General features: G+C 33.1%; 1 protein-coding gene and 1 pseudogene across 1 annotated transcript; both read right to left on the reverse strand.

The window, feature by feature from the left end:
- Positions 1-749: 749 nt before the first annotated feature.
- LOC110664467 (pentatricopeptide repeat-containing protein At2g20710, mitochondrial-like) lies at positions 750-3,699 on the reverse strand (annotated as a pseudogene).
- Positions 3,700-4,895: 1,196 nt separating this feature from the next.
- On the reverse strand, positions 4,896-7,447 carry LOC110664466 (pentatricopeptide repeat-containing protein At2g20710, mitochondrial). Its single transcript, XM_021824174.2, has 2 exons — positions 7,029-7,447; positions 4,896-6,297 (listed from the first exon to the last, which is right to left on the reverse strand). Exons 1-2 carry the CDS (start codon positions 7,308-7,310, stop codon positions 5,074-5,076), a joined length of 1,506 nt encoding a protein of 501 aa, XP_021679866.2. The 5' UTR covers positions 7,311-7,447; the 3' UTR covers positions 4,896-5,073.
- Between the last annotated feature and the right edge of the window lie 15,526 nt (positions 7,448-22,973).

Consider the following 22,973-nt stretch of genomic DNA (forward strand, 5'->3'; position numbering starts at 1 on the left):
CTCTTAGGGATGTGTTTTGGCTATGAATAAATCTCAAATGCTAAGAGAAAAATGAGAAAGAGTTCAAAATTAAATGATTTAAAGATTTAATTTATACAAGAAGGTTATATTATGCTTATTAGCCAAAAATATTACACAAGTAGAACAAAATTAAGGATTGTTTTAATAATGAAGATATAAATTATTGCAATTTACACACAATAAATCCAACACCAAATTTAATTTAATCTATTAAAGCATTTCTAATTTAGTTTCTCAAAAAAAAAAAATCCAAACAAGTGAGCTATAGAAAATATGAATTTATTAAAAAGAAAAACAATAAGTTCTAACTGTCCAAATCGATTTCTTACCTTATAAAAGGTTGTTCTTTTCTTTCATTTCTATCATATACATTATATAAATAGTTGATACTTTAGCCCATCAAGGGCAAAGGTGCTATCCTCATCATAGGCCAACCCAAGTTATAAAACAAATATGGATGCAGTCTTCAAGAAAACTTTTACCCAAATGAATCATCTTTTTTTTTTTTTTTTCTACACTTGGTATTATAGATATGAATTTCCACATTTACAACTGTCTTGTTTTGCATGCTTATCCAAAATCTTAACTACAAAAATGCACCAGTGATAATAACAATTTTAGTTTTAGAAACCAATCAGCTCGCTTTAACAGACCAAAAAGTTTCACCATTTTATCCTTATTTTGCAAGCTTAGTACAAGAGAAAAAGAAATTGCTGAATGAATCAAAATTAAAAATATCCAATGGAGAGGGATCATCACTATATCACATAGAGGAACTACCTCATTTCAGCTAACAATGGTTTCAATGGAAATAGGCAGTTGCATATATAATAATAATAATAATAATAATAATAATAATAATAATAATAATAATAATCCAAATTGATGGGTTAGTATGAGCTTATCCATAAGGTTACGCACTCTTTGAATGGAAATCTACTTTCTGAAAGATCCTTGGCATTCATACTTTGGTGTGTGAAGCAGTGTCAAACAAAAATAACCAACAAGCATTACCACTTCCTGAAAAGGAGGTCATCCAAACACACCTTCTAGTATGGCTATAATAATAATAATAATAATAATAATAATAATAATTCACCATCAAAGTGCCATAATTAACCTTTCATACTTCAGGTACTTCCCTTGTTTGTGAACACTTGTTCTCCAAAAATTCCATCATCTTCCACTGATCGAAGGCGCTAGTTGTTAGATTTTCTTTGCTAATAAAACTTGATCAGTAGCAGCCACATATAAATGACAATGCTCCTTCATCATCTTCAAAAGGTCTTCTACTGCTTCAATGTCTCCCTGACCTTTCAAATACTCGAGACATGTAGACAAAGTATCGAGGTTGGGCATCCATCCATTTTTACTTGTTGATATTGCTTTCTTTATTACTTCTACTGCTTTCTTCATCTGCTTGACCACAAGATATCCAGCTGCCAAATGATCCCATGAGGTCGCATCAGGCTCATCCCACTCTCTATAATCTTGTTTATGCATGCTTTGGCCTTTTCCCAAAGACCTCTTTTGGAACAAACACCGATCATTATATTAGCAATGCGAATATCAAACAGCCTCTTCCAAGAATCCCACCCCTCCCAGATCCTTTCAGCACCATCCATATCATCCAACTTCAACAATGAACTAATCATAGATATATAGCCTGAATTGAAAAGCCTCCTATTATTCTTATGCAAATTCCAAACACAATAGAAATCATCTTTATTCCCAGCAGCAGCATATAAAGTGAGGAGAATTTCCAAGTTTAACCATTTTGAGTTATCCTTAATTAATTGCTCTTATCTCTTCAACATCATTAAAGCCTTTTCAATTAGACCAGCTTTCAAACAACCATTTTGCTGCTGTAAAATAAGAATGGGAGTCCATGCTGATAAAAGAATTACCTTCCATCTTCATTAGAAGTTTCTCCATTCCCTCAATGTCAGAAGATGCTGCATAAGCATTCAACCTGATGTTAAATGTGAAAATGTCACAACTGATGCCCTTTTCTTCCATCTCTTGCATTAGAATGTCTAATCTCTCATATTTACCCGTCTGAGAATAAAGATTGAACATTACATTGTAAGACAGTGGAGTTTTTACAAACTGCAACTCCTCCATCTTTTGCATGGTGCCCTCTGCCTTTTCTAAACATTTCTTGTGTGCATAGCAGTTTAAAAGAGAACCATAAACCTGGTGACCTCTTGAAGTATCAGGGATGCTGTTAAAATATCTCTCTGCTTCATCTAAACCATAAACTTTGGAGATCAAATCCAACTGAGTTGCAACATCTCCAGGTGACAGGTTAGAGTCACTTTGGTTACTCATCCATTGTGATATCTAACATAAAAATGAGACAACCTCCAGAGGTTTGACACAACTATTACGAAGTCAAAACTTCCCCATAAATTGCTTCACAAATAGAATTCAGCCAACTTTTATAATGATAAACACAAGATCCAAAAGTATCAATTAAGCAGTTTATTATATAAAAGAGGAAACAGTGCCGTAAAAAAATAGTTGCAAATACCACTAGATCAAATGCTAAACTTTCTCATACAATTCAACTAAAACATCAGTTCCTAATCTTAACTAGTTGGGTCAGCAACACGAGTCCTTTGTCTCTGTTTCTTTTGTTCAAGACAAAATTCCTGGGAAGTTAAAACAAAACTAAATCATATTTCACCACTTACCCACAGTAGAGGGTGTTTGGATTGACAACTCAGTATTTATTTTTGACTTAATCAATTTGAAAATAAATAGAGATAGTTCTTTGGTTAACAGGTATTAATAGGTATTTAAAAATAACTTAATTTACCAAAATAATAAAAAAATGTTATGCAATATTTTTAAATTGTTGATAGTTTATTAAAAAGAGAATAATATTAGTATTCTAAAAATTTATTAAAATAATATAATCTTTTACTTAATAAAAAGTAATAAATAGATTATCAGAATTAAGATACTTTACTCATAACTTCTAATTTATTTTGAATAATTTTTTTAATAAAATAAAACAGTTTTTCATATATGATCAAACTTACTTACAAGTCAATTAAAACGCCCGATGGACTGTTATGGATAAGTTTGGCATTGCTGTTGAGAAAACAAAAAATATTAGTTGAAGATAATTAAAAACTAATTTAAAGTTAAATTTAAAAGCAGTCTTGCGCTTCTAAACTCAATGCCAGACCCTATATTGTTCTAAGCCTCAATCTATCAATCCTTTCACACAAATTTAAACAATTCCACATGCAAATAAATCCCAATTAAACCAAAATGTCAAAATATTAAGCACGATTTCATCAACAAATGGGTAAGTGGGTAGACATAAAAAAGATAGATAAATGAGAGACCTGAAGGGCGTGCTTGAAGCGGCGGAACTTGCGAAGCTTCTTGATGAATTGGTGCAGCTCAAATTGTTTAACGTCTTTGCCTTCTTCAAGCCATTTCTCGATAACCGGAACAATCGAGACCGCTTGATTTCCTGAGACGAAGAGTAAGATGAAGTTGTTAGAGCATCAGTGGAAAACAACTGCACATGTAAAACTAGATAAGCACAATGCCACAAGTTTGGATTTGATCGCAGAAGCAACTTCATAGTGGCGAAGAAAGAACATAAAATGGAAGCAGCAAGCGGGTGAAAGAGGAGCTAGAAGTTCAACAAAGGTTCAAGGCTGTTTCATGTTGTTGAAGATTTTATGAGAGAGCCCATTACCGTTCCACAGGGCCCATAATATAAATAGTTTTTCATTTCATGGATTATAAATGTTTATTTTTATTAAAAATATTAATATTTTTTTTATTTGTTTTTATAATATAAAATATGTATTAGTTGTAATCGATATGCAAGTATTGAGTTATAATTAATTTATTTTTAAATTGATCAATAAAAACATAATATATATATACATATATGAATATTTAGTATTTTATTTTGTATATTTTTTTTCATTATAATATACATAATTTTATAGAATTTATTAGCAAATGAATGTTTAGTTAAAATGAAATAAACAAAAATAAGGAATAAATATAATTATAAATTCAATGTCTTTTATATCATACGTAAATTTTAAAAAATACATGTAAATCTATAAAAAAAAAAAATTCAGTGGACAAATTAATCTAAGAACAAAAAATAAAATCATGAAGCAAAATTTTAAAAGCAAGGATAAAAAAATAATGCAATATTATCGATAAGTTTCAGCTTAATAGTACTGTGAGGTCTCAACTAACACATTTACACATCCACTTTGGGTTTCTTTTCAGTCTTGAAATAGGAATATTACTTGTTTTATAGAATCAAACACAGGCGTTTATTTTTTAGCTTTTAGGCTTTGTTTTTCTATGAAAAATATTTTTTTAAAAAATAATTTTTATATTTTTTTTAATATTTAGGAAACTCAAGAAATGAATTAAGGAAAAGTATTTTCTCATTCAAAAAGAGCTAAACCATTTGTAAGAGAATTTATTTTCTAAGCTTTGACTATCTTATTAAATATAAAAATATTTACACATGTATAACATAAAAAAATATCATTAATTTAATATTATAATTAAATAATAAAAAAATATTTTTATAAAAGATATTTTTTAAAAATTTTTAGAAAAATATTTTTCAAAAATAAACGATTGTATACGTAAACAATACCATTTGAGATTGGCTTGGAACACCTGTATCAGTCTAGCTATCTTCAAATAAGAAACAAAACAATAGTTTCTTATTTTGCATGCATATCCTACATCTTAACTACAAAAATGCACCAATGATTAGAACAATTTTAGTTTACAGCTCACTTTAACAGAGCATCATTTCCACCGTTTTATCCTTTTTTTGCAAACCTCAATTCAAGAGGAAAAAAAAAATCTGAATGAATCAAAAATTAAAAATATCCAATGGAGAGAGATCATCATTATATCACATGGAGGAACTACCTAATATTAGCTATGAGCCAACAATGGTTTCAATGGCAATAGGCTGTTCCATAGTAATAATAATTATAATAATAATTCACTATCATAGCGCCATAATTAACCTGGCATAATTCAGGTGCTTCCCTTCTCTATGAACTGTTGTTCTCCTCCAAAAATTTCATCATCATCTTCCTTCTGATCGAGGGAGTTGGTTGTTAGGTTTTCTTTGCTAATAAAACTTGATAATTTAGCAGTAGCACCTGCGGAGAAATGACAATGCTCCTTGACCATCTTCAAAAGGTCTTCTACTGCTTCAATATCTCCCTTACCCTTCAAATACTCAAGAAAAGAGGCCAAAGTAAGGCTGGGCTTCCATCCCCTCTTAGTTGTTGAGATTGCTTTCTTTATTGCTTCTACTGCTTTCTTCATTTGACCACTTGCACGATATCCAGTAGCCAAATGATCCCATGTGATCGCATCAGGCTCCATCCCATTCTCTATAATCTTGTTTATGCATGCTTCAGCCTTTTCCAAAAGACCTCTTTTGGAATAAGCACCAATCATCAAGTTTGCAATGCGAATATCAAACAGCTGCTTCCCAGAATCCCACTCCTCCCATATCCTCTCAGCACCATCCAAATCATCCAACTTCGCTAATGAACTGATCATACAACTATAGCCTGAATTTAAAAACCTCCCATTATTTTTGTACAAATTCCAAACACGGTAGACTTCATCTTTATTCCCAGCAGCAGCATATAAAGTGAGGAGCATTTCCAAGGGTAACCATTTTGACTTACCTTTAATTAATTGCTCTGATCTCTTCAACAACATTAAAGCCTTTTCAATTAGGCCAGCTTTCAAATAACCATTTGCTGCAGTAACATAAGAATGGAAGTCCATGTTGATTACAGGATCAGCCTCCATCTTCATTAGAAGTTTCTCCATTCCCTCGATATCAGAAGAGGCTGCATAAGCATTCAACCTGACGTTAAACGTAAACATGTCACAATTGATGCCCTTTTCTTCCATCTCTTCCATTAAAATGTCTAATTTCTCATATTTACCCATCTGAGAATAAAGATTCAACATTACATTGTAAGCCAGTGGATTTTTTACAAACTGCAACTCCTTCATTTTTTGCATGATGCCCTCCGCTTTCTCTAAACATTTCTTGTGCGCATAGCAGTTTAAAAGAGAACCATAAACCTGGTGGCCTCTTGAAGTATCAGGGATGCTATGAAAATATCGCTCCGCTTCGTCTAAGCCATAAACTTTGGTGATCAAATCTAACTGAATTGCAACATCTCCAGGAGATAGGTTATAGGCCCTTTGGTCACTCATCCATTGTGATATCTAACATAAAATTAAGACAGTTCAGCTGTTTGACACTGAGTATCATGAAGTAAAAATCTTCCCCATAAATTGCTTCACAAATAGAATTCAGCCAACTTATATAATGATAAACACAAGATTCAAGCATTAATCAAGCCTCAAAAAAGTAGTTGCAGCACCACTAGATCAATTACTAAACTTTCTCACAACTCAATTAAAACCCCAATTCCTAACCTTAACTAGTTGGGTCAGCAACACAAATCCTTTGTCTCTATTTCTTTTGCTCAGGACAAACTTCCACAAGCAAAACTAAATCTATTTCACCACTTTTTTTTTTCTAAGATAGAATGAATCTATTTCACCACTTCAAGGGTGTTTATTTGATAACTTATCTTTCATTGTCAACTTAAAAATAAGTCGAAGTAGTTTAAGTGTCTGACTGCTTAAAAGTAATTTAATGTATTAAAATGACTAAAGTAGCTGAAAATTTATTAAAAATAGGGTAACGTTAGTATTCAAAAAAAAATATTAGGATCAATAGTACCTCTAGAATAAGCATATAATCAAAGTAACACAACCAATCTTTTCCCACAAATTAGAACAATTCCACATACAAATGAATCCCCAATCAAATCCAAATTGTCAGAATATTAAGCACACATGTAAATGAATGCAACCACACTAGAGCATAAAAGATTTCATCGTCAAATGGGTAAGCGGGTAGACATACAAAAGATAGATAAATTATAGACCTGAAGGGCTTGCTTGAAGCGGCGGTACTTGCGAAGCTGCTTGATAAATATTCGCAGCTCCGATTGTTCAACGCTTTTACCTTCCTCAAGCCATTTCTCGATAACCGTAACAATCGAGACCGCCGGATTTCCTGACCTCGATATCCTACGATGCAGAGAGTCGACTGGCGCCGACGAGGAGTAAGATGAAGAAGTTAGAGCATCACTGGGAAGCAACTGAGCCCGTAAAACTACATGAACACGACGCCACAAGTTTGCATTTGATCGCGGAAGCAACTTCATAGTGGCGAAGAGAGAATGGAAACTGGAAGCAGCAAGAGAGTGAAAGATGGATTAGAGGTTCAAGAAAGATTTAGGGCAGTTTCATTTTAAGGAAGATTTTTTTTTAGAGAGCCAATTAACTTTCCACAGGGCCCAAATAATTCAGAGTTCAAAGTCTCTATTTCTCCTGTTATAATAGTTTAATTGAATAAAAAAAATTTTTCAAATCTTCACATTATCTTTTGTTTTATTTGGTATGACAAATTAAAATACAGAATTTAATTGAATTTTAGATAATTTATATTTGATATAATTTTATAATTTAAATTTATTTATTCTTTTTTTAAATTACTCTAAAAATAAAATTAAAAAAAATTATATTTTTTTTACAAAATTAAAAAAAATATATAACTGCTAAATTTATAATAATTAACAAACATATAAACTCAATTAATAATATACTTTTAATAAATATAAAATAAATTCATATGTCTCACAAAAGGTTAAGAGAAATATAAAATATTTTATATAGTTGTTTAAATATATTAATAGGAAATAGATAAAGGGGTAATTTGTGGTGTTCATTTTCTTCTTTAGCAAATGGAATTTGATTGGGAGAAAATTTTTTAATAAGGGCATCTTAGTCCAAAAAATTATTATTATGTAGATTTTGAGAAATTAATTTCAAATTTTATCAAATTTAATAGAAATTGATTTTAATTATAATCAATTCCTAGAATTGAATTCTTAAAATTGAATTTTTTTTTAAACTAAACATATAAAATATAAAATTTAATTGAATTTCACAAAATTTTGGGTTTTAGAATTGAACCAAACAAGCTATTATTATTTATCCAATTGTTTTATTTTTTATTGATTGATATATATTTGAGTCACATATTTGTAAATGCTATATAAAATTTAATATTTTTTTTTAAATTAAAACTTTTAGCTAATTCATATAAAATTAAAATATTTGAATAAAGTTATAAATTAGTTTGTATCTTGAATTCTTTTAGTCTAATTGCCCTTAACAATATAACTAGTTTTTCATTTCAAGTAACTCATAATTATATATATATATATATATATATATATGAATGTTTAGTTAATATATTTTTTTCACTGTAAAATAAAAAAAAAATAAAGAATAATATAATCACAAACATATATTGAAAAAGTATTTCCATGTCTAGAATTCTTTTGTGTGTTCTAGATGTAATTTTTTTTTTTTAATTACATGGCCGATGGGCCATCCAAATTACAAGCTCTAATAAGAGAAACAGGAGCAACAGTTAACCAATTACAAGGCGACACATGTCTATAACTAAGCTTTGTAAGAAGAAGAGCTAGCCCATTTGCTTTCCTGCTCACAAAGGAGAACTCAATAGTTCTGAACATAATTAGTAGATTCTGTATAGCTTAAATTGTTGTTTGATTTTCCCAGAATTACTGGAAAGGCTTCAATAGCAACAATTAAATTAGAAGAATCCGTCTCCAGAATTATGAACTCATCCCTCCTTTTCCTAGCAAATGCATTGCTGCCAAATGCACTGCCAACAACATTGCCGAAGCTTCTCCTGAGAAGGTAGAGGAGCATTCAATCTTGCTTGTTATCCCATCTACAATGTCACGACCTAACCTATGGGCCAGACCGGCACTAGGACCTGGGCCAGTCTAAAGCTTCGGAGGCTAGTAGTAAGCCTAACTATTCCTTATTCCAATCCTAAAGCCCATATTGAGCTCAATTTCAAGAAATCAACCGGATAGATTTCGACCATAACATGGACTATTCATCACGGAGTTTTTGACTTACATGACCTGTAAGTACAACATATATAACAATTTGGGGAGTTCAGCTCACCCTTCATATACTCATAACAATACTGTTTCAAATGGGAGCTCAGCTCCCTCATTCAACCCAATAATCATCCATACATACTCATATATCATGCTTTAAATTCCAGTTAATTCATACATAATAGATCCAAATGAATACATCACTAATAATAATAATATATGCAGAGTTCTAGAACAGAATAAAAGGACAAAATATAATTAAATGCCAATAATAGACCTGCGAAGAAAAGAACAGGTTAAACTCAATAAAGGGTCTCCTGTATCCTAGAAAAATAGGTGAACAGGAGTGAACATTCAATTCAGAGAGTAAAATACCGATTTTAAATACAATTTATGTAACACCCCTCACCTGTCTACAGTGTAGTCGAGCAAGGTGTACTACATTTGGTGTCAAAGCACCCTATCCTGTCTTGTCATGTACAATATTAATTTAATTATATTATCTTATGTGTAGAATTTTTTTTATCCCATTTCATTTTTAAGGAGACCCAGACAGAGTCTCCTCTGTTTTATTAGTGCATGGCGGGTTTTCTTATTTACCTGTTAAAATCAATTATATCTATTTCATCACATCATTTCTCATATCAATTATTCATGTACCATATCATATCATTACTCATAAAATTTTTAATAAAATAAACTTTCATTTCATTCACATAACATTACATACAATAATGTACAATTATATACAATCCAAAATTTAATTACATGTCTCAAAATAATTTACAACGTTTACTTATGTACAATAATCAAAATACAAAAATCTAAATTTACATGAGCCCTACCAAAATAGACTGCTGAGCTGACACTGACACTGTAGCAGGTCTGATCAAAATTCTAACTACTAATAGAAATAATTATTCCGTATAAAATTTACTAAATTTTTTAATTAATTACATATTTATGAAACTTTGGGAATAAACAATTTATCGGGATCTTTTATTCCTATATTACATATTCAATCTTATTGTAACACCCCTATATTCGGTAGTGCGTTCTACTGTTCCGGTGACCAGTGTCAGTCCGGACAGCTAGAATGCTTAGAACTATATTTAAATATTAGTGAGGAGACATAGAATAATGAAATACAAGAAAAGGAAAGACAAGAAAAATAAAAGAAAAATAATAGCAACGAAGTATAACCAAGTTAAATGAGCCGAGAACCCTAGCGATGGGTGACCGCACCGGGAAGTTGCGATGTGGACTGTTGACTAGCCCTGGACCGCGGGGAACCCTGGAAAATATTTTTAGGACTTAAATAAATGTTCATTGAAGTATAAATACCATTAGAAATATCAAAGAAAAATTAATTAATTAGTACAAAGAAAAGTGAGAAATCAAGAAAACGACAAAAATCAGTGTTACCGAAAAATCGGGAATGCAACCCGAACAGGGGCATTGTGGTCATTTGACACCCCGAGTTGTCTTTTGACCTAAATGTCCATTAAAAATAAATGATATTAAAGTTTGAAAATGCCATGAAAAATGAAATTTTATGTGTTGTATAAATAAGAAAAAATTATGGGGTATAATGTTGAATAATTAAAAGTTTAACATTAACTTAATGTTTTAATTGTGTTAGTGGACCACTAAGCATTATATTAAGTATTAAAAACCAGATTCCTTCCACTAATTCTTTGCATTCATCTTCTTCTTCAATTAAACTTCATTTGGCCGAATCAAAATCTCTCCCAAAGTTCATCCATGGCCGCCCCATTTGCATGCTCCATGCTCCTTGCAAGAGTCTTCATCAAAGTTGGTCTATACAACTTGGGCAGCCATTTGAGAGCAAAAAGGGAGAGATTTGAAGAAGATTTAATAAGCTTCAAAGATAGGTAAGTGCTTGTTTCCATTTTTGCTTCATTAAAGCTTGTGAGGATGTTATGGGTACTTGAATTGTGGAAAGAATTTTAGAGTTTGATGTTCTAAGGGAGATGTTTATTTTTGGCAGCCATAGAAACTCCTCAAAGGGCAATTTATTCTTGCTTGTAAATGGTAGATTAAAGGGTTGATTAAGTGTTTATGTGTGTAGGAATTAATTTGGGTGATGTATACTAAGTATATGTGAATGTGTACTTGAATTTGGAAGCTTGGAAATTAATGGAGAGTGATGTATGAATGGGCAGCTTGAATGGTGAACCATAAAAATGTTATTTCATGGTTTGGTTTATGGAATATTAATGTTGAATTGTGGTACTTGTTATGGCAGCTTGTGTATATGTATGATGGTGTGAGGTTGGACATGTAAATGAGCTAGGTTAGGTGATTGAATTGTTTGTAATTTGAGCTTGAAAAATTCTGTACTATATGGTGCATATTGAGTGTGATTATAAGCTGCCAAAATGACCAACAATATTTTGTGAAATGTGTTTGTGTTATGGTACAAAACAGAAATAGCATGAATGTGCAACTTGGTAAGTGTTAAAAGTGTATTTGGTATGTAATGAAGAGTGTTGCTATAGGGCAGTGTGCATTTTGGCTTAGAACCTTAAGTGCGTGGCTCCAATTGGTATGAGACCAATTGGAGGTGAAACTAGACACAAAATGTGCCAACTTTCCTGAAGAAAACTTACCAAAATTTTGCTTGTAAGGTAACTTGAAAAATGACCAAATCTGGATTAGTGCATTTAAGGCCTGAAAATTGACCATTTGGGCAGCAGTTAGTGTTTTGGCCATAACTCACTCAAAATAGGTCCAATTGACCTGAAATTTTTACCATGAATAGTTGAGACATATATCTACAAGTCTTATGAAGACACAAAAGCCAAAAAATGATCATAAGTAAGTCAAATAGCTTTCACAAGTTCGGGTCCAAAAACTGGCCGAACCAAAAGTGACCTAAAATGACCTAAAGTGACCAATTTTGATGCATTTTGACCAGCAATAGTAAAATGACCATAACTTGGTCTACATAACTCAGAATGACCTGAAATTTTGCCCCGCGTGCAATAAGACATAGATCTACAAGTTTGTAGTTTTGACCGAAACCCGAAAACCAAGGGAACTAGGTCATCCGGCTAGCTCAAATTAGTATACCAAAATCCGATAAATTGCAATAAAATGCAACAAACATGGAAATGAATTGGGTAACATGTACCAACACTAAAAGACTATCAAATGTGACATATTGGTAACATTAAGACCTAATTCACCTAGACTGTATCGAAGGTCAACATCTTAGGCTGACTAAAGAAATGATAGAACTCAATGAATTAATTATTAAGCATTATCGTTAGAGACAGTTTAAATGAGTACTGAAACACTTCAAATTGTGTTTCTCAGTTAGCAAAAACTCAGGGAAGGGGAAGGAAACACTGAGTCAGTGTCACACCCTACCCTTCTGTAAGGCATAACATGATCCCGTAGTATGCCTAATGAATTACCAACTTCGTCTACTGATAACCCATTAAATACACTACAAGGGATTTTAAAACTTTTCTTACTTCATTTTACAGTGGTGAGCACTATTTACAGGTGTTAAAAACTTTTTGTGAGCTGACTTGAAACAGTTAACACATTTAGACTATTAGTAATTTCTGTAAAAATTTTGGCAAAGTGCCATCTGTATTTTGGATAAAACAGTTCCTCAGAAAACCTGTAAAAAGCGCTTCAATATATTTCTAAATCTCCACTTCAACAGTTAAACAACACAATTTCTTTTTCAACTCAAATCTACAATAATTTTTCAAAGACTGAGATAAAAGAAAGATAATACAATTTTTACAAGTCAAAATACTCATAATTTACTTTATAACTTCAATGTACAATTTTAATTTACAACTGCTCAAAACCAAGAATAATATATGCATACAGTGAACATACATTACAGTACAAAATGCAAAATGTGGCATACTCAATATACCCGATGATCTCTCGCTGAATGCACTAGCAGCCTAGTCTGCTGCCCTGTCCGTCTGTCTACCTACGACAGCAATGAAAAGCTATCGCTGAGACAATGTCTCAGTGGTACGCAACATTAACCAAATACAACTTTAAATCACAATTCATAAATTATATAAATGATGGATACGTAAAATCATAGTTAAATTCAAGACATTGAATGTCAGAAGGAATTTAACACAATATCACAATAAATCTCAATAATCAAAACTTAGTTAAATTCAAAAGACAGTGAATGTCAATAAGAATTTAAACTCCATTTCATAAATTATCAAAGCTCATAATAACACAATTTAGTCAAATAATTTACGAACACAGTGTTGCCAATTCATACACAACTTAAGCCATAACACAAAATTTCCGATCAATGCTGCGTTGTACACCACGACAAAGCAATCACAACCCCATTAATCAAAATCAATGAGGAAGGGAGCTAGCTATATAATGAGTACTCATCCGATCACCTCAACTGGTAAACTAGAGAGGGAGAAAAATAAACGATCATGACTCCATAAATGGAGAAGGAAAATAAATGATCACAACCCCATAAATGGAGAAGGAATGATACGATACTGTCATGCTAAGTGTGAACACAAAATCAATTCCAAACATTTTATTCAAATGATTCGTGAGAATCCAATAAATTTCCAAAGTCATAATTTCATTCACAAAATGGCAACACAATTCATAAGTAACTTCAATTTTCACAAATCACACTAAATAATTTTTTCCATAGTTTCAAACCATTTACAATGCTTTTCAAGCAATAAGTATCTATTCAAACACATTTCCATAATTAAAAACAATAATATACAAATAGTCATAATTTATTTCAATTGAAAAATTCAAAAGAAATAACTGTTGTGCACAAACCTCTGATAACTGTCTCCTGGCCTTGACTCAGTGTTTCCTTCCCTTTTCCTGAGTCTTTGCTAACTGAGAAACACAATTTGAAGTGTTTCAATACTTAATTAAACTATCTCTAACGATAATGTTTGATAAGTAATTCACTGAATGCTAGTATTTGCTTAATCAACCTAATATGTCGACCCTCGGTGCATTCTAGGTAATTTAGGTTTTAATGTTACTAACATGTCACATTCGATAGTCTTTTAGGGTTGGTACATGTTACCAAACTCATTTCCATGTATCTTGCATTTTCTTGCAATTTGCTAGATTCCGGGATACTAGTTTGACCTAGCCGGACGACCTAGTTCCCTCGGTTTTTGGGTTTCGGTCAAAACTATAAACTTGTAGATCTATGTCTTATTGCACGCAGGGCAAAATTCAGGTCATTCTGAGTTATGTAGAGCAAGTTATGGTCATTTTACTATTGCTGGTCAAAATGCATCAAAATTGGTCACTTTAGGTCACTTTAAGTCATTTTAGGTTCGGCCAGTTTTTGAACCCGAACTTGTGCAAGCTGTTTGACTTGCTTATGGTCATTTATGGGCTTTGGTGTCTTCATAAGACTTGTAGATATGGGTCTTAACTATTCATGGTCAAAATTTCAGGTCAATTGGACCTGTTTTGAGTGAGTTATGGCCTAAACACTAACTGCTGCCCAAATGGTCAGTTTTCAGGCCTTATTTGCACTTAATCCGGATTTGGTCATTTTTCAAGTTACCTTACAAGCAGAATTTTGGCAAGATTCCTCCATGAAAGTTGGCACATTTTGTGCCTAGTTTCATCTTCAATTGGTCTCATACCAATTGGAGCCACACACTTAAAGTTCTAGGCTAAAATGCATACTGCCCTATTGCACTTTCTTTATTACTCATCAAAGCTCACTTTTAGCATTTACCAATTCACACATTCTTACCCAATTTGGTTTGTACCATAACCTAAACATATTTTACCACATATTGTTGATCCTTTTGGCAGCTTACAATCACATTCAACATACACCACAAAGTGCAGAATTTGTCAAATTCAATTACACAATTTAACTACCTATTCATGCTCATTTACATGTCCAACTTCACACCATCATACATATACCCAAACTGCCATAACAACTAACACAATTCAACATTAATATTCCATAAACCAAACATGAAATAACATCCTTATGGTTCACCCAACCAGGCTGCCAATTCATGCATTACATTCCATTAATTCCCAAGCTTCAAATTTCAAATACACATCCACATATACTAAGTATACATCACCCAAATAATTTCCTACACACATATACATTTAATCAATCCTTTAATCTACCATTTAGAAGCAAGAATAAGCTGTCCTCAAAGTGTTTCCTTGGCTGCCAAAAGTACACAGCCCCTTTAAACATCAAACCTCAAAAATTTCTCCATAAATCAAGTACCCATAACATCCTTACAAACGTTAATAAAACAATAATCAAAAACTCAAACTTACCACTTTGGAAATTCTTCAAAACTCCACAAAAACTTTCATTTCTTGCTGCCTATCTACTGCCCAAGGTGTGAGGATCATTTTTCATGAAGACACTTGCAAGAAATCAAGGCTTGATCATGGAGAACTTGAGCTCCATGCATGGTGCGGCCATGGGAGAGGTTTGAGAGCTTTCATTCTTCCAAATGAAATTTTCAAGTGGAGAAGATGAATTGCAGAATGTTAGTAGACATTTCTGCCCACTTAGGGTATTATATGGTATATAATAATTTACTTAGTGCTCCACTAACATAGGTTAATAATAAATAATGTTAAACTTTCCATATTCCCACATTAAGTCCCTAATTTTTGCTAATTGAATTAGGTACCACTAATTTAATTTTTCATGACATTTTACAAATATAATATCATGTATTTTTAATGGACATTTAGGTCAAAAGATAACTCGGGATGTCAAATGCCCACAATTTCCCTGTTCGGGTTGCATTCCCGATTTTTTGGTAATACCGGGTTTTGTCCGTTTTTCGATTTCTCACTTTTCTTTGTACTAATTAATTAATTTTTCTTTGATATTTCTAATGGCATTTATACTTCAATTGATGTCTCTATAAGTCTTAAAAATATTTTCCAGGGTTCCCCGCGGTCCAGGGCTAGTCAACGGTCCACGCCGTGACTTCCCGGCGGTCACCCATCGCCAGGGTTCTCGGTTCGCTTAACTTGGTTACATTTCTTTGCTATTATTTTTCCTTTGCTTTTCTTGTATTTTCTTTTCTTCTATTTCATTATTTTATGTCTCCTCATCAATATCTAAGTGTAGTTCTAGGCATCCTAGCTGTCCGGACAACTCTGATCACCGGAACAGTAGAACGCACTACCGAACATAGGGGTGTTACAGTCAGAGCCAAGAGTCAATTATCAGAGGTTTGTACACAATAGTTATTTCTTTTGAATTTTTCAATTGAAATAAATTATGATTACTTGTATGTTATTATTTTAAATTGTGTTTGTGCACAATAATTATTTCTTTTGAATTTTTCAATTGAAATAAATTATAATTATTGAAAAATAAATTATGATTATTTTTATATTATTGTTTTAAATTGTGTTTGTGCACAATAGTTATTTCTTTTGAATTTTTCAATTGAAATAAATTATAATTAATTGTATGTTATTGTTTTAAATTGTGTTTGTGCACAATAAACCTTATTTGAGCCTTTTGTCATTGAAAAATTGATTTAGTGTGATTTATGGAAATTTGAAGTTAATTATGAATTGTGTTGCCATCTTGTGAATGAAATTATGAATTTGGAAATTTATTGGATTTCTCACGAATCATTTGAATAAAATGATTAGAATTGATTTTGTGTTCACACTTAGCATGACAGTATCACACTATTCCTCCCCCATTTTATGGGGTTGAGATCGTTTATTTTCCTCCCTCTCTGGTTTGCCAATTGAGGTTGAGATCGGATGAGTACTCATTATATAGCTAGCTTCCTCCCTCATTGATTTCGATTAGTGGGGTTGTAGATTGCTTTGTCGTGGCGTACAACACGGCATTGATCGAAAACTTTGTGTCATGGCTTAAGTTGTGTATGAATTGGCAACACTGTGTTTATTAAATTATTTGACTCAAAATTTTTCTATAATGAGCTTTGATAATTTGTGAAATGTAATTATGCAGCATTTAAATTGTGTTATTGATTTGCAAAACAATATTATTCAGCTATTTGATCAAATTGTGTTATTGATTGACAAAACTGTATTCTTCAGTTATTTCATCGAATTGTGTTATTGATTTGCAAAATGGTATTATTCAGTTATTTGATCAAATTGTGTTATTGATTGGCAAAACTATATTATTCAGTTATTTGATCAAATGGTATTATTGATTGGCAAAACTGTATTATTCAGTTATTTGATCAAACTTGTGTTATATGAACTTTGTAAATTGTAAAATAGAATTGTGAACTATTTGATTTGTAAATTGTCAATAAAAGATTTATGTATCGCATTTCAAATTGTTATTGTGCACCACTAAGTAAATTTTACTCAGCGATAGCTTTTCATTGCTGTCGCAGGTAGACAGATTGACAGGGCAGCAGACTAGGCTGCTAGTGTTTCAGTGAGAGATCATCGGGTATATTGAGTATACCATATTTTGCATTTTATATTGTAATGTATGTTCACTGTATGTATATAGTGTTCTTGGTTTTGAGCAGTTGTAAACTAAAATTGTACCTTGAAGTTGTAAAATAAATTGTGAGTTATTTTGGTTTGTAAAATTTATACTATATTTCTTTTATCTCAGCTTTGAAAATACTGAAAAATTACTGTGGATTTGAGTTGAGAAACATATTGAGTTGATCAAATATTGGAGTTGAGATTGAGAAATATATTTGAAGTGCTTTTTTATAGGTTTTTGAAGAACTATTTTATTCAAAATATAGATGGCACTCCGCCAAAATTTTTACAGAAATTACTAATAATTCAAATGTGTTAGCTGTTTCACTTCAGTTCAAAAAAGTTTTTAACACCTCTAAATAGTGCTCACCACTGTAAAAAGAAGTAAGAAAAGTTTTAAAATCCCTTGTAGTGTATTTAATGGGTTATCAGTAGACGAAGTTGGTAATTCATTCGGTATACTACGGGATCATATCATGCCTTACAGAGGGGTAGGGTGTGACATGTTTTAGTGGTATTAGAGCTAGTTTTTAAATTCTATTTTCACCTATAATTTGAATATTCTTTCTTCATAGTACAACTGCTCAATGTCATTGTTTGATACATACAATACATTACATTATAAATATGCACTAACAGGAGGAAATCTCCTTGTGTTAATTGTTCAGGAGGTCTAAGATCCTCGAATTGACCATGGAAGAGGGTGATCGTTCAGTCGATTAATCGATAGAGGCTGAGGTACAAGTTGAGGCCCCAGCTCCACAAAGTGTCAAAGGCCCGACTGTACTAGTTTTACCGGTACAAATTACTGCACAAATAGCCCAGTAAATGGCCACTTTCTTTCAATAAATGGCTGATAATCTGTCAGCCCAAGCCCAAGTACAAACCCAACCCCCACAAGGGCAACATGAAATAGAGAAGAGGGAGAAACCTATGGGCCAGAGCTCAAGCAGTAATTTGGGGATGAGAAAAGAATTTGAGGAGCCTCGAGTTCAGGGATATAACAGAGGTGGATCATCAAGGCAGAGACCAGCAAGGTCCAGTCGTCGAACAACTAGAAGTTCCTACCCTCCCTGCCAATGTGAAACTTGTGGTAGAAATCATGGTGGGGTATGCTACAAGGCCATAGGAGCCTGTTATAACTGTGGAGGCATAGGACACTTTGCCAAAGACTGCACCAGTGCCCGTAGAGTTAGACCACCTTCTACTACTGCTGAAGGGTTAGTTCAGAGCCCTGTCACCAGAGGTTCACAACCACCCAGCAGAGGTAGAGGCAGGGGTAGAGGTAACCCAGCAGGCAGCCAAGGCATAGTGAAACAATCAGAGCAAGACAGTGCTCCGGTCAGAGTCTAAGTAATGAGATAGAGAGAAGAAGTCGAGACATCTGATGTTGTGGCTGGTACCTTCTCAACTTTTAATCAAGATGTATTTGTGTTATTTGATCCGGGTTCTACCCATTCTTATGTGAGTACTAGCATCATTGATTGCATTGCTGCTCCATATACAAAAATGGACTTTGAGGTGTTAGTAACAAGTCCGTTAGGATAAGAGGTTCGAGTTAATAAAATGTCTAGGGATTGTCCTTTGGTGATCCAAGGACATACTTTTTTGTTTGATCTCATTGAAATGCCCTTCAGAGATTATGATATCATCTTGGGCATGGATTGGTTAACCAGGCATCACGCCATGATTGACTGTAGATTAAAGACAATCACTTTTGGTCTCCCTCAGTACAGTGATGTGGTAATACATGGGGAGAGGTAGCTATTGCCATCAAACGTCATTTCGGCTGCACTAGCCAGAAAAATGATCAGAAAGGGGTGTGAAGCATACTTGGCACATGTGGTAGACACCCAAGTGGAGAGTCCAGCATTGAGGGACATCCCTACAGTATATGACTTTCCAGATGTGTTTCCTGATGAATTGCCAGGATTACCTCCAAAAAGAGAGGTGCAGTTTGAAATTAATGTTATGCCTGGTGTGGATCCAATCTCTATAACATCATATAGAATGGCACCAGTAGAGTTGAAGGAGTTGAAGATACAGTCGCAAGAACTACTTGAAAAGGGCTTCATCCACCCTAATGTGTCACCATGGGGAGCGCCAGTATTGTTTGTTAAGAAGAAGAATGACACTCTTCGTTTATGTATTGTTTGACCTGGAATCTGCATACTTTTATGTTAGTGTTAGAACTATATGTTCTGTTATTATTCCTTTACAGGGGAATAAATTTTGATGCATTAGTGACTAGTCCTTTGAGATAAGGATTGTGATAATAAGTGAAATTAGTTTTGAAAGAGTTTATCAGCGACAAGTATTTTCTAACACACTATAAATTATAAAGCTAAACGGCAAGCCTACTTAATGTAAGGCAAGAGGACGTAAAAGTAAGTTACGGTAATAGAATTGCTCTAGATGAAGGCAAGGATGTTACTGTTAGTAATTGTTAATAGATATTATAATCAGAATAAGATTCAAATATCAGTAAATTCGAAAAGGATAAAATATCGAAAAATTTGATCTATTGGGATGTATCGTAGTAACTATGCAATGTTCTTGATGTTTATACTATAATCTGCAGATTACAGTACTAACTTGAGATTATTGTGTAGAGCTACGTATTACTCGATAGTACACCTAGATGAGAATAGTTGCCAACGGTATCTGTTTTGGTATAGTTATGCTAGGACAGAACTTAATTGTTAGAAATAAGTTTGAAAATCCTACTTAGGGATCTAAAACTCAAAAGTTAGAGTATCGAAAGATTATAGTTTAATACAAAAGGAGGTAAGTTATAGAATATTGATAGCTAAAAAGAGTTATGGAAGTAAAAATTTAAACAGTTGGTTCAGACATAACAAAGAAATGTTACGAATATGAGAAAGACTATTGACTAGAATAGTCAGAGGACCAATGTGACACCCCTTAACCGTGTACAGTATACCCGAGTAAGCAATGTCACACAGTGTACTGGCACACTCTATTATACCTTAATTAATTTTTATCATGGTTTTGAATATAACTTATGAAATATAATATATTTAAGTCATTTGTTGAAATTTTAATTTATTTGAGGTTTCGAAAATTTTATAGAAAATCCGGCAGAGTACCGGCTAAAAATGGAGAAAACAGTTCTTCGGAACCTGTTAAAAACACTTCCAATATTCATATCTCATCACTCTCAAACTCCAATATCAAAATCTCAACATTTTTCAATTTCATTTCTCAATCATTCATCTCATGTAATAATCAAGTATAAATCACAAATAAACATTCTCTTTTCCATTCATAAACACAATTCTCATTATTTACATGATCATCAAAATACATTTCATAAGTTCAACTACATATGAGAAAATGAAAATTTAATTACAAAATACCAAAATGACACCTAGTGTCCTACCAATGCACTGTAGAAGTTGAGGTGACACGGACACTGTGCAGAGCTGCAGGATGGGCTCACCCAGTCTGCGGTCTGCTGGGCTCTCGATCTGTATCTCCAGAACCTACGCGTGGCAAAAGCAATGCGCTAAGCAATAATGCTTAGTGGTGCAATAATAAAATAAAAGAAAATAGCAGAAAATAAATATGTATTGAATGTATATGTCTTATTTGTTTTGTATTTGTTATATTCATTTATTTCTTTAACTTTGTCCATTTTCATTCATTTGGTTGCCCAAGTAACCTATACTAGACGACTGGACTGGATAAACGGGTAAACTAGCACTGGGTATCAAGTACCTCGGGCCGTCACACCATCGGTCACATATGTATCTCCTGGCAGGCAATGTAACAATGCCTAACAAGTCAGAATAATATTAGGCACGAGGCCACATCTCAATTCAAGGTCAGAATGGCTAAAAGCCATGAAATCACAGAATGGCATAATGCCATGTGTAGTACTGCTAACTGAACCCTATTGGCATGCCAAACTATCCAAACCAATCTTGTTAGGTATACTAGGGCATTTGATACTTTAAAATTCTTCAATTTGTGAATTTAAAGTTTTGGTGTCACTATTCACTTCATTAGTCAACAAAAATGTTAACTTTTGGATAGAAAATAGGTACATTGGTTTTAGCACTCCCAACATACCACATTTTGCATTTAAAACTTGTTGGCATTAAGCATTAATACCATTTCTAAGCTTAAACCAAGGGAAGCAGAATTTTCAGTTTTTGTAGCCCAACTTTACTATTCCATTGGGCACTGTTGCAGTGGGAATTTGAGGAAATGGTAAACATGAAAGTTGTTCCTTATTTTGTCTTGTTGAATTTCTTTTTTTGAATCACTCCATTTGGAGTTTTTTAGCTCTAGATATGATCCAAAAACCACAGCTGACCGGATTTCAATTCTGCAGAATTTACCAAATCTACAGTACCATGAACAGTGACTGCCACTACCTTGTTGGATGGGTTCTGGCAATAATTTGGGGTAGGTTTCTTCATGAAAGTTGTTTGTCTATGTCTTATCTTGTTTCTGTAAAAATTTCAGGTCAATTGACCATATCTACAGTGAGTTATGGCCAACTGTTCATTTGGTCATTCTGCAGAACCTGTTTGCAGGGTATCCGGATTGGGGCCAACTTTTGGTCCTCTTGCTTTGGTCTTTTGGACATGGTTTCTTCAGAAAAATTGTGCCATTATAAGTCTAGTTTCATGTCCAATTGGCCAAACACCAATTGAACCTACACAGCCAAAGATATGGCTGTCCAAGTGGGCTGGAATCACAGCCTCATTGCTACTGTCATTAGGCAGCCTACACATTTCACTTTGCCATGCATTAGCTCACTTCAAATTATGATTAACTTGCCTTAAATGGTCACTAATTGACCATTAGAATGTCCATTAATCATTTCATAAGCCAAGTCAAATTTTTACTCCCCAAAACCCTAATTTCCATTTCAATTTACCCATACACCTTAGTTAGCACACTAATTCATTATCCATGTAGTTATATACCTTAAACATCATTTCTAGTCCACTCCAAGTCCATCAAAACAATCAAAATCATTCCTTCCTTAGGGCTGCTGAAATTCATGTACACATACACATGAGTTTTTGTCCATTTAAATTACAATTTCTTACTAAATTCAAGTCCCTAATCATGAAAGTAAAGAGTTTTAGGTATTTAGATGCACTAACCTCTTGTAGGGCAGAATTTTCTAAGCTCAAACTTCACTTTTTTTTCTTTTCTAGGCTGCCAAACACTTTCCCAAGATGAGTGGACAAGTTTTAATGAAAGGGGTTTAGGGTTTTGTTGTGAAACAAAGGGAGAAATGAAGCTTTTTTGAAGTGTTAATGGAGGTTTGGGCAAGGGCTAGGTTTCGGCTGGTTTTGGGGAAGAAGAAGGCTGCTGCTTTCT

This window comes from Hevea brasiliensis, chromosome 7, assembly GCF_030052815.1.
Source record: "Hevea brasiliensis isolate MT/VB/25A 57/8 chromosome 7, ASM3005281v1, whole genome shotgun sequence".
NCBI classification, from domain to species: domain Eukaryota; kingdom Viridiplantae; phylum Streptophyta; class Magnoliopsida; order Malpighiales; family Euphorbiaceae; genus Hevea; species Hevea brasiliensis.